General features: G+C 40.2%; 1 protein-coding gene and 1 pseudogene across 1 annotated transcript; both read left to right on the forward strand.

The window, feature by feature from the left end:
• Positions 1-466: 466 nt before the first annotated feature.
• Positions 467-618, forward strand: LOC121399208 (annotated as a pseudogene).
• A 3,424-nt stretch (positions 619-4,042) lies between these two features.
• On the forward strand, positions 4,043-11,351 carry dusp19.S (dual specificity phosphatase 19 S homeolog). Its single transcript, XM_018237759.2, has 4 exons — positions 4,043-4,082; positions 4,293-4,339; positions 7,780-7,932; positions 11,106-11,351. Exons 1-4 carry the CDS (start codon positions 4,043-4,045, stop codon positions 11,325-11,327), a joined length of 462 nt encoding a protein of 153 aa, XP_018093248.1. The 3' UTR covers positions 11,328-11,351.
• The last annotated feature ends 2,084 nt before the right edge of the window (positions 11,352-13,435 follow it).

The raw sequence follows: 13,435 nt of genomic DNA on the forward strand, positions 1-13,435 counted from the left end.
ATATATTTTTTCCTATTAATAACATCGGAATCAAGTATCATTTTTACCGGCCAGGCCGGTAGAATACCACACTCAAATGTAAAAATTGTTAAGGAGCCAAGCAAAAATAAAAAAGGTCCAGGGTTTGACAAATAAGCAAAGTGATTGGCTGTTTTATAACGCCATGTAGGATGCCAGATTTCAGGGGACTCTGTTTGGAGTAAATTCATTTCCTTTTAAGGGAGGAACTCCACGGTACGGCTCGAGAGATGAAATGTATGCGACGTGTCGGATGTCCTGAAGATACAGGAAGTGAAGGAGAAATCGCAGGTAAGAACTACATTTATCCAGCTGTTGGATGAAAACGCAGCGTGCAGCGTTTTCATGCATTTCGGCTTGAGCCACACCTCCCTAACTGCCTTCAAGCTAAGAAAATGAGCACCTGTGTTGAAACCAGATAAGTGAGTAGATGAGCCCAAATCTGATTCTTAGTTCTCAACCTTTTGGCTAAGATCAAGTGTAGTATCTGTTCTTATCAGTGGAGGGGATACCATATGCATATGATTTGAGCCATGAGCTTTTTGTCCCAGGCCTTGCAAACCTGGGGTGCCAGAGCTTCACTTGGTGAAGCTAGCCATCAATTACACTTAGGGGCACATTTACTAAGCTCGAGTGAAGGATTAGAAGTAAAAAAACTTCGAATTTCAAAGGTTTTTTTTGGGTACTTCAACCATCGAATAGGCTACTTCGGCCTTCGACTACGACTTTGATTCGAACTATTCGAACTGAAAATCGTTCAAATATTCGACCATTCGATAGTCAAAGTACCGTCTCTTTAAAAAACAACTTCGACTACATACTTCGCCACTTTAAACCTACCGAGCACCAATGTTAGCCTATGGGGACCTTCCCCATAAGTTTTGCAAGCTATTTCTGATCAAAGGAAAATCGTTCAATCCATGGATTAAAATCCAGTATTTGCGGTAAATCCTTTGACTTCAATATTCGAAGTCGAAGGATTTTACTTCGATGGTCGAATATCGAGGGTTAATTAACCCTCAATATTCAACCTTTAGTAAATATGCCCCTTAGGGTTGCCAACTTTTCTGGAAAAAATACCGGCTTTCCTATATAATTATCTTTTTTCTCTATTAATTACATTTGGATCAACCATCATTTTTACTGGCCAGGCCTGTAACATATCGGCCAGGTGGCAACACTAATTACACTACAGCACTTTTTGCACTTTTTGATCTGGTGCACGAACCTCCTGCTTATTTGCATGGATCGGGAGGGGGGGGTGTGTGGCTGTTAGGCTCCTTTCCTGAACCCTGGCTCTACAAAGGTGCACCCTGTTGTCCGGAATTTCTTTGGAGGTCCATCAGTTATCCCCGTGCCCCGAAGGCTTTCGGACTGGAAGGGACAAATAAATCCCCCTAGCCTTGCAGTGACACTTGCCACCTATCCATCAGTGTTGTTGTTTTTTATTTGGGGGACCCTGGCCACTAATTATTTTTTAATCTTTTTATCTGTGAGGAATCTCCTGGCTACCAACTGTTTCATTTAATGATGTAGCAGGCTTAATAATCATTTGGCCCAAAGTGTTTTAATTATTGTTTTAGCGTCTGTGTGGCCTCTGTACTATAGGTGTAGGGAGCCCAGAAAACTTTGTCTTATAGGGTCCCCTTAAAGCGGTAATTCCAGTGCTGGTAGCATCAATAGTTGTAACAGACTAAAGAACCTAAAGCATCGCATACACAAAGCACCTAAAGAATAATATACACAAAGGTGTTCTTATGTGTTGAGCTTAAAGTGATGCAGTCTCAACTCCGAAATTGTGATCCACAACTTGCACACAATTTGCAAAAAAAAAACACACACATTAGGCTGCACACAGCGGATCCAACTCAGCCCTCCGCAAAAAAGAAACTAAAAGTCTGAAAAAAATTCTGCAATGAGGGATGAAACATGGCAATTTGCATCTAAAATTGCACACTGCACTGTGCTCTTTTTCTGCACTGGTGTTCAATAACAGATTTACAGTGGCATTAGACACAGTGTGCCCAAAGGGAACCTGATGGATGTTTGTGAAACAGGTCATCTATTTGGGAATGCCCTGTAACATTGGCATCAAGCATCATTTTGGCACAGACAATATTTAGTTGTTACTTTAGAAGTTACTGCAGTGGTGCAAACTGAATTTTGCTCCTATTTTAGTAAATATGTTTTATTATACTCACAAATTTATAAAAAAAATATACTATAAAAAGATCCCCAAACCACATGCAGGCATACTCATTCTCAGTTCTCACTCTGGGGCAAATTCACTAAGATTCGTAGTTGCGCCAGGCGCAACTTCGCCGCTCTTCGCCGCACTTCGCCACACTTCGCCAGGCGTAGTTTCGCCAGCGCTCCGCAAATTCACTAAAATCCGAAGTTGCGCACAGGGGTAGCGCAAGATTGCGAAGTTGCGCAAGCGTTGATTCGCTAAGTGAAGCGAAGTTACGCTAGCGAAGGTTAATTTGCATACGGCGCCAAATTCAAATTTCAATGGAGGAATACGTATCAGCACTACAAATGCCTAGAAAACCTTCAAAACATCAAATAAAAATTTTATTTTGCCCTACACATGTGCCCACTGTATAGGTAAGTTGCCATGAGTCAGGAAATGTAGGGGGGAAGGAGGGGAGCCCCAAAAATTTTTTCGATCTTTTTCAGCCTATCACCCATAATGTAGAAAACATGCCAGTGTGTTTTGGGACTTAGAAAAAATTTTGACTTTTTTTGAAACAATCCCTGTCTACTCTATTGTGCTTCGCCTGGTCTGAGGTGGCGAAGGAAATCTAGCGTAAAAGGTAGCGTTCAGTACACTGCGCGCGTTAGTGAATTTGCGTAGTTACGTCCGTAGCGAAAATTCGCCAGGCGTAAGGGTGCGAAGTAACACTAGCGAACCTACGCCAGCGTTCGTTAGTGAATTTGCGCAGTAACGAAAATGCCAAACGCTAGCGAAGTAACGCTAGCGTTCGGCGCTTCGGCGCTTAGTGAATTTGCCCTTCTGTCTCTCTTACAGCCCCAGGCACATACTATGACATTCACGCTCCAACTGACATTCATTGGCTGCTTCTGCACAACTGTGATCAAATAGCCAGTCAGAAATGGCAGTGCCTTAGCCAATGAAAACAAAGATAACATGTAAAACCCAGGAACAAAGTGGAAACATCAGCTGCCCAGTGAACAGAAGGAGAAGCGTTGAGACGATGTTCCGGGTAGCTGTGCTATATACATCTACTCAAAAATGTCAGCGCTTTAAAAGGCTTTTGTAAAAACAATTACTATTGAAAGCAGCATTTGTTTAACTCTTGGTTGTTGCTTTTTAAACAATGTTGCAAAAGTTCCCCAGCAAAGACAGGTCTGATAATCAGCTGCATTGTATCAACAGTCTGAGACACTAGGGCAGAGAATAGAAAGGGACAGACAAACACTGCTTTCAATAGCAATACATATACAAATAACGTAAAAAACATAAAAATTGTAATAAATGTATATTACAAAGTTGCTTTGAATTATGTATTCTTTTATTAGGCAAAAAATTATATTTTGGGTTGACATTTACTTTAATTAATATTGGAAAGTTGCTTAGCATTGCATTTTCTTACACTTAGTGAAAAATAGTTTTTGGGCAGAGATCCCATTTAGTTTGACAAGCAAGCATTTAGGTTGTTTTACTGTAAAAGTATCTTTGTTGGCCCTACAGAGAATATTCTGGAATTAATTTTATCAGTTTTAGACAGGGATGCCGGATCTTTCTGCCCGGCCGAACCGAATCTGCATCCTAATTTGCATATATGGAAAGAGAAATCACGTGACTTTTTGTCACAAAACAAGGAAGTAAAAAATGTTTTCCCTTCCCACCTCTAATTTGCATATGCAAATTAGGATTCGGTTCGGTATTCAGCCGAACCTTTCGCGAAGGATTCGGGGTTTCGACTGAATCCAAAATAGTGGATTCCGTGCATCCCTAGTTTTAGAGCACTCTGATCTAATACCCCTATGTAACACAAGAATGCCTTTCTCTATGAAAAAAAGCACACAATCCAAGTTGGGTCAGTAAACCCAAGGACCTGGTTTCATGTATCTATTAAACGATTTTGAATACTCTAATGCATGATATTGACTGGGGATGCCATCATTTTCGTCCCACACAAAGGCCAGTCTGTCCTTGTATGGCTAACTTAACTGAATCATATAAGATTAGAGAAGCTGTCAGTAAGTGAAGAAATGTATTGTAAAACAATATCAATTTCATTTTCTAGGATCACAGGATGTAGCACAAGACCTGGATATACTGAATAAATATAAGGTAATACAATGCAAGTCCATTTTTGTTGTCACTTTTGTAGCAATAAACAGTGAAGGCTACCCAGGGGCGATCCTGGCCATTTTGCCGCTTGAGGCAGCCTTTGTTCTGTGCCCCACCCCACGGTGTCGTGGGGCCCACGTCGCTAGTGCAATTGCGCTCTCTGCACTAGAAAAGACAAATCTCCGGGTTGAAAAACTGAAATTCGGCTGTTAAACTTACCAGGAGCTGCATTTTTGCCACCCGTGGGGGCGCTGCCGCCTGATGCGAGTGTCTCAATTCGTCTCATTGGCAGAGCGCCCCTGAGGCTACCGAGGCAGTTTAATGCCAATAGATTAGCCAAAATAGTGCAAGTTAGAACGCTGTACTTATTCTGTAGAATGCTTGACCATACCAGAGTAAACAGGTCTAGCAGCTCTCTCTTTTTTAGGATGATAGCTGCCATATTAGCTTGGTGTGGCATAACTTTTTGCAGCAGTCTCTCCCTCCTCACTCATAGTTCTGAGCTCATATTACAGGAGGTAGGTGGGAGAAGGGAGGGGAAGAGGGAGAGAGGAGAATACTGAGCATGCTCAAGCCTGTGCCCTGTAGGTTTAAGCTGAAAGAAAGAAGTCTTATATAGAAGCCCATGTGTACACAATAGAAGGAAAGAAATGCAATGTTTCTTTAGAAAGAGGATTCAGAGCAGTATTACTTTGAGGGTTTACTGGTGTATTTATATAGACCTTTCTGATAAAGCTTACTTAGTTTTAACCTCTTCTTTAAGATGGGCATAGATGCAAAAATATAGACGTATGAAACTTAATTTCATATTTTTTTCTGATTTGGCAGTAGCATTTTGGTTTTCCAATGTTGCTCAAAACTTTAGGAAGTTTGCCACTGTTGGGTTAATGGGCCTAGATCTAGGGGTAGGCAAAGGAGGCAGCTGCCTAGGGCGCAACAATTGAGCGGCGCTGGGCAGCTACCTCTTCTGCCTACCCCTAGACCAGACATTACTATTCACCAGACTTAACTTACTTACGCGAGCGTCCGTGTCACGAAGTGCATACTCTTCTGTAGAGTGTGCGCATGAGTGTCATGGCGCCCATCAATGTGCTTGCGCGTGACGTCACTGCGCAAGCAACGGGGGAAGTGAGGGCGAGCTGGCCGGCTGGGTCGCCTGGCTAGCTTGGCCCGCCTCTGAATGCATGTAAAACAGATGTGCAAGCCTATTCTGTTTCCTTTACAGTAATTATACCTGATCACAGGTACCACTGGAATGCTGCCAGGCATTCTGTTTCACATACAATAGGTATCAATATGTTGTGCTTTTTATAGCTGATCTTGATTGCAGACCTAGGAAAAGGGTGATTGTTCGGAGAAATCGGCTAGTCTAGTTTGCTATGGGATCTACCTGCCCTAAAAATCAGCTAAAGTAGAAGTTACTCAACCCAACACTTTGCACTCTTTCTATTTAGGGGAATTTCCTTGGGGAAGTTTTTATTCACCTAGGAACACTAAACATAGTTGGCAGAGAAAAAATATCACTTATAGTGGCACAAAACAGTGTATGCTTAAATATCTGTTAGTAATTATTATTTATTTAAAAACAGTAGACTGTCAGTTATTTGTGGGAGTAAAGGCAAGAAGAAATACAAATTCAGCTGCCTTCCACTCTTTGAATGTGTGTTCAACAACAAGCAATGAATCAGCTCAGTAGCACACACAAAGAATACATTTTGGCACAAAAATGCGTTCTTCATTGTTTTGGAACCACAAATATGGTTCTCATTAATACCGTAAAATTATGAGTGTGTGTGTGTATTAGGGTTGCCAAAATTGAACCTGTCCTGAGAGGGGTGGGACCCTGTGGGGCAGATCCGTGATGTAAAAGGGTTGTCTTGATGATACAGTATATGGGGAAGAGCAATGATACAGAAGGGCAGGGCAGTGATGTAAGTGGACAGATCAGGGGCCAATATGGGGAGTATGGGTCATAAGACCCAACTGGAATCAGGGATTGAGGGTGGCCTGGGGCAGAATTTCAGGTAGTTACAAATTTACCAGCAACTGGTAAATTTGTAATAGCGGCCCTGGCCTTGGCTGGTATTTTACCAGCTAGGTAAAATACCAGCCAGGTGGCAACCCTAGTGTATACAGAGAGAGATAGGCACACAGAGGCCCACCAGCCTAATAAATGATGACTGTCTATGCAAATTGCAGCAGCCCCTCTGGCATTTGCCAGAGCCCAGTCTGGGCTTGTATATAATTCACAATAATCATCAAAGCCTGCCCAACCTACGAATACAGTGTGCAGTAAATTTGCAGAAGCACTTAAGCACAATCCTACCGGCTTCTATTAAGTTAGCAAAGCTGGGATTTCTTAAAAGTGGGAGCAAAGCCAGGCAACTTACAAAAAAAAAAAAAAAAGCACCTGGGTCCTGAAAACTGGTTTGCCTTTCTTTGTTTTTTGTGGTACTGAACAATTAACTGATTTTGTGTGTTGATTGTGAAAAATGCAGAGATCAGATCTTTTTACTTTAGGGCCTTATTTATCAAAATCCGAAATTTTCGGATTATTTTAATAAAAAGAAGTCTGACCAAACTAGAATCCACGATGGCTTTATTTTTTCAGGCTTTTTCCTGAAAAGCCCGATTTTTTTGGATTTTATGCCTGAAAAGTGCAAAATAGTTAGATTTTCAGGCTAATTCCAACCCAGACCACAGAAACTTCCAAATAAGTAAGGGACCTCTCCAATTGACTTATATACAACCTTGGTAAGTCTGAGATGCCATGTTTTAAGATTCAGACTTCTTCCATCCTCGATGTATAATAAATCTCAAAAAATGTGAGGTTTTTTTTTTCACTAAAAATTCTGATTTAATAGTTAAAAAACTGAAATTGACGTATCAGTTGTCTACATACATTGTTTTATGCAAAATCCTGCTTCTGATAATGTTTTTCAAATGATTATATAATAAAATAATTGGAGTAATTTACTTTATTCAGGGATGCAAGTGCTGAAGAGTTATGGAGCACACCCCTTAGTACTAATCTAAGGAGCACTTAAGCACCCCAGTGTAAGCTGCACTCTGCTTCTTGTGTCATATTGAAAATAACATGCAAGCTAAGGCGGGTGCCTACATGCCTGCCCCTTCCTGCTTCTCACCAATACATTACTGACTAATGCAGTAAGCATTGTTTTTTTAAGAAGCGGACGACAGGGTTCTGCACTCCAAGTGGAGTGCATATACCTGCAGGGAAACAGTTAAATCCGAAAAGTGCATAAAAAGTCCAATTGCAACCTTTTTTGCACTTTAACCTCTACATTCTGCATGGTAAATGACCCCTAATGTGAACTGACATGTTTTGAAATCTTCTCTACAACTTTACCAATGCTAAGGGTTCCATTAGCTGTGAAACATATTTAACAGATGTTTTTATCTTTATTATTTATTTATAGGTCACTCACATCTTGAACGTTGCTTACGGAGTGGACAATGCTTTTCCAAATGAATTCACTTACAAAAAAATGTCTATATTGGATCTTCCAGAGACAGACATTGCTTCCTTTTTCCCAGAATGCTTTAATTTTCTAGAGAAAGTAAAACTCCAGGTATTATAAAAAAAAAAATATTGCATGCATGTACCACTGCTAGTGATTGCATGTACCACTGCTATTGCTGGAAAGCTTAATGCTTAATGCTCTTAGGCAAATTCTGAACAAGTTCTGAATAATTTCCAGCAATATCTGCATCTGCATAGCTCCACGCCCTGGTGTTATGTCCTTGGCATATCTTGTATCACATCATGTCAAATAGCTCAAACTGTTGGGAAACTTAAATTTCTCACATGACTAAAGGCAGGAAGTTCTAAAACGGTTAACTGACCTTATTTTTTGGCAGCGTTTTTGCTCTTATTAACTATGTATGAAGTTTGCTCAAGCCTGCAATTGCTGCAATTGCAATTCTGTTTCTTATATTTTTTGTTAATATTTGATGCCCATTTCTCCATTATGTATCCTGACATACATTTTATACCAATGATGATCATAATAATGCTTATATCAGTATTAGGCAGTCTCTGTTTTTCCATTTGTGGATGTGCAGCTGCCAAGTGAAAGAGAAGCTTGATGCAGTCATGTCCCAATAGCTGAAGTACACAAGTATATTAATCCCTGGAGCCCAAAGCATATACAAAATGTGAGTTAAAATTATTCTCAGGTGTCCCTGTTTTTTAAAAATATTAAACCCATTTACAACCTTCTGGCAAGGTAGAAATGGCAAAAAAATTGTGCAATTTTCTATTTTTACCTACAACACAATGTTGCACTCCATTGTAGACAATTTGTATTTTTTCAGATGCAACTAGCTTTATCATCTACAATCTAGATCAGTGATTCCCCAACCAGTAGCTCGTGAGCAACATGTTGCTCTCCAACCCCTTGGATGTTGCTCCCAGTGCTCTCAAAGCATGAGCTTATTTTTGAATTCCAGGTAAGTTTTGGTTGCATAAAAAACAGGTGTGCTGCCAAACAGAGTTTCAGTGTAGGTTGACAATCCACATAGGGGCTACCAAATGGCCAATCACAGTACTTATTTGGCACCCCAAGAGCATTTTTCATGCTAGAGTTGCTCCCCAACACCTTTTATTTCTGAATGTTGCTCACAGGTTCAAAAGGTTGGGGATCACTGATCTAGATGTATAATTGGCCATCTTGCTGTATAAGGAGAAATTTACATGCCTCTGACTCAGGGCCGGGCCATGCCGGCCAGGCACCCCAGGCAACCCAGCCAGCCGTGGCGCCCCTTCCACCATGCGTGCTGGAAGTACGTGCGCATGTGTGCTGACTGACCGGCACCCCCTTCTGGTAAGCTCTCCTCCTGTACGCGCACGTATGCGCAGGCGCACAAACAGTACGCAGGACTGAAGAGGAGCGCACTCAGCCGGACTAGGGGTAGGAAGCGGAGAAAGGTACGTGCCTGGCGCCCTCCAAGCTTTGCGCCCTAGGCACGTGCCTACTCTGCCTACCCCTAGTTCTGGCCCTGCTCTGACTACAATTCTTAAAATGAGTTTAATCCCTTATTTTTAGTTTTGCTCTTTGTTTAGCATGAGGCATGCAAATAATTCTCTGTCTAAAGAAGGCCTTTCCTATATTCAGTGTACATTGGGGATCATTTAAATTTCTTCATGTTTGCTATAGGCCATGGATAAAGAGACCTCCACTCAAGAGACTAGCAAACATTGTGCTTAATGTGTAAAGAACACAAGCAAAGTACCTTTTTCATTTAATCAGTTACTGGCAATGAATAAAGGCACACCTTTATGAAAGATTAGAGCCTCGTCACATCAAGGACTGGATTATTCATCATAGATTAACATAATGAAAGGTTATGTTGCACCAATTTTTGTTATACGTGGTATCCTCTTCTCTTTGCAAGAATGTGTTACAGGATACCAGTATTCTATTTTGCATAATGACCTCACTCAGGTTACCTGCTAATAACAGACTAAATTTCCACTGCATATCGTAGTAAGGTAGAAAAGTTTCTGTGACTCTCTCACAGTATAGGACTAAATAGACCAGTCTTGTTCATTCATATGTAATTGTGCTTTTGAATGTTCAGTGTACAATACAAGCACCTGATGTTTCATCAGCTATTTGTCATGTACCAGTAGGTCAAAAGTGATCTTAATGGATATAAAACTCTTGCACGATGTTCTTCCCTGTTGTTTTTTTCTGGCAGCTTCTGAATCATCAACCATTAGTGCAAGGAAAGCAAGGGGTCAATTTCTTAAGCAGCAAATTTCTGCAATTGAAAAACCTCCCTGCTTCTGTAACCCTTTCAGCCCTAGAAAAGCTTGTTGTATTGTAGTATATCATGTACATGTTAAATCACTAACAGGATATTGTATGACAGGGTAATGCTGAAGCTCAACATTGTTCAGGGCACTCTTGAGTTCATAACAAGGTTATAGATATATAGGATAATTGCTGTATCACCCATCAAGAACTATTTACAAATGCAAGTGTACATATAAATTGAGTTTGCACCGTCACAAAATTTACTTGTGTTTAGACATGCTCCTTGCAACTTGAAGGAACACCAATGCGCCTGTCCAACCTCTGTTGATAAATGTGCAAGTAAATGCATGAAAACTAAAACCTCTGCAGTAATTACAGGGTTCATCTAGTGCAGGGAGCCCCAACCTTTTTAACTGTGAATCACATGCATATGTAAAAAGAGTTGGGGAGCAACACAGGCATGAAAAAAGTCCCTGGGAATGCAAAATAAGTGCTTTGATTTGGTAGCCCCTATGTGAACTGGCAGCCTACAGGAGGCTATGTTTGGCAGTACATCTGTTTATTATGCAATTAAAACTTGCCTCCAAATCAGCAATTTAAAAATAAAATAAAATACCTGCTTTGATTCCACTGGGAGCAACTCCCAAGGAGTTGATGAGCCACTGCTTTAGGATCACTGACCTAGTGGGTTGTTTCCAATGCAAGCCATAAATTAGCTCTGGAGATTGGTCAAAGTGAACAATACATGCTGTTTTCAACAGTTCCCTTACTGCTTATTACAATAAGACAAGCCAAAATATTGCCTGCAATTCAAAGGGAGGTTTGAGGTTTACCCCAGCTGCCATAAGCCAAATATAACCAACAAAAATCTGTCAGACTGAGCTGCCTGCATTCTACCATTGGCAGATGTGTGACGTTACCTACAACAGCCAGTAGCCTACAGCATTTACACTATGTCCAATCTTTTGTTTTATGTTTTACAGAACGGAGTGGTGCTTGTTCACTGCAATGCAGGAGTTTCCCGTGCACCAGCAATAGCTACTGGTTTCTTAATGTATGATGAGATGAATTTTGCCAAAGCCCTTTCCATAGTAAAAAATTCAAGGCCTGCAGCTTGCCCAAATCCTGGCTTCATGGAGCAACTTTATAAGTACCAAGAAACCATTAGAAGACCTGAAGATATGATGCATGAGAAGACAGATTGAAATTTCTGTCAATATCAGAAATTGTATCTACATTGTTATCTAGACTGCAGTGCTTTTATATATTGAGTTTATATGCTTAATTTAAAGGTGTTTAATGGAGAAGGAAAGCTACTGAGGCTACTGCCAATATCTGCAATAGTGCAAGCTAGAATGCTATATTTATTCTGTAGAATGTTTTACCATACCTGAGTAAAAAGCTCTAGAAGCTCTCTGTTTGTTTAGGATAGCAGCTGCAGCATTAGCTTGGTGTGACATAACTTCCTGCTTGGCTCTCTCCCTGCTCACTTATAGCTCTGGGCTCAGATTACAGCAGGGAAGGGGGGGAGGAAAAAACTGAGCATGCTCATGCCTGGGGAAAGGAGGTAAAAGCTGAAAGCAGGAAGTCTGATACAGAAGCCCATTTGTACACAATAGAAGGAAAGAAATGCAGTGTTTCTTTTGACAGAGGACTCAGAGCAGCACTACTTTGATGGTTTACTGGCACATTATATTTACCCCTAGACGCGACGATTCTTCTTGCCGAACATCCGATTTTAGGGAAGCCGGACCAATCCTTCGAAATTATCGTGCGGTTAGTGGGATTCGAACGATCGTACATCTTACGATTTTTCGGCCGACATCTGTCAGGAAATTGATCGGCCAGGTCTAAAAATCTTTGTCGGTCCCAGTGCAATCTATCTATGTTTGCAGGGCCAAGTAGGCAGCTCCCCTTTGTTTTCCTGGCAAATTGGTCTTTTTAGTTGATGGTAAATTCGTACGATCGTACGATCGTTCTGAGAAGATTGTGGTCTCACGATCAGGATCTGATCTTTTAAAAATCTCAACATCTATGGCCAGCTTTAGTTTTAAACTTTCCTTCTCCTTAGTTTAGTTGTATAGAACTGGTGAGATGAAGACTCATCAGTAATGGCTGACATTGAGCATTCTGGGATATATATATATCCTTATTGAGGAATTGACACATTTATCAAAGAAAATATTTCTACGTACATTTTCATGTGTTTGACTGATTCAGAGGTCAGCACTCAGAATTATAACCCATTCAAATCCTTACTCCCCAATGCAAATTGCATACTGCGAAATAATGATTCCAACAATCTTAAATGCTGAGTATTTTTAACCCTCATTATCATTCAAAAGTATTTGGCCATGATAGATCAGCACCTATGGGTAAATTATAAGAAATGGTAAATGTAACTTTTATTATTTACTACCAAGCTATATGCCCTTGGTTGTTTGACTTTGTTTGCCTCCCATATTTGCTTGGCGCATACATCGAATTTGTAAACTGTATTTTTAACCTGTGAACGTATACAGAACATTTATTTACATTTATGCAAACTTGAATCCAAGCTCACCACTAAGCTCTTCAATATGGCCAAACTATGATAGTCCTTTAGTTTCTGAATAGACAAAGCCACATGAAAAGTAGCGAGTACAGGTACACCTAGTCATAGGAAAGGATAGGAACCTACTTGTTTACATCAGTACCTCTTAATAAACAACCCAATCACTCTGTCTCCTTGCAACACTGCAAATTATATTACTGGGAGATGCAGATTTCCACAAAAACGGAAATTCTTCTTGTGGGTGTATGCTTTCAAAGCAGTTACAAATGTTCATTACTTTAGGTGCTTGTTTTATTGTACATATATTTCCAGTTAATGTTTACTGATGCAACCCACCCAGCTGCAAATGTATTTTTTAATGAGAATGTTTCTATACTTGTATAAATAACAACCATAAATAAATAGCTTCAGGTGTTCCAGGTTAAATGTTTTAAACAAAGAGCAAAGTTGATATTGAGCTATTTGATTATAATTAAATCAAATAAAACTTCTCTTTGGTGCTTTCTGCTTGTTAAATGCTACACTATATCACATATTAATCATACATCACCTCCAATTCTCCTTTAGTGTACCACTTCAGATTTCTGCTGAAAACACATTAATAAAACTCACCATTTCATCAGATGGTAATTTGGCCATTCTATTTCTATTAGATTTTAAGGGCATGTCTATCAAAGCGTGAAATCTCACCCTAAATGTTTAATATACATGCATAAATACCAGCTATAAAAAGCTCTATTTGAACTCTGATCAGTGTGA

The sequence above is a fragment of the Xenopus laevis genome, chromosome 9_10S, assembly GCF_017654675.1.
Source record: "Xenopus laevis strain J_2021 chromosome 9_10S, Xenopus_laevis_v10.1, whole genome shotgun sequence".
In the NCBI taxonomy this organism is placed as follows: domain Eukaryota; kingdom Metazoa; phylum Chordata; class Amphibia; order Anura; family Pipidae; genus Xenopus; species Xenopus laevis.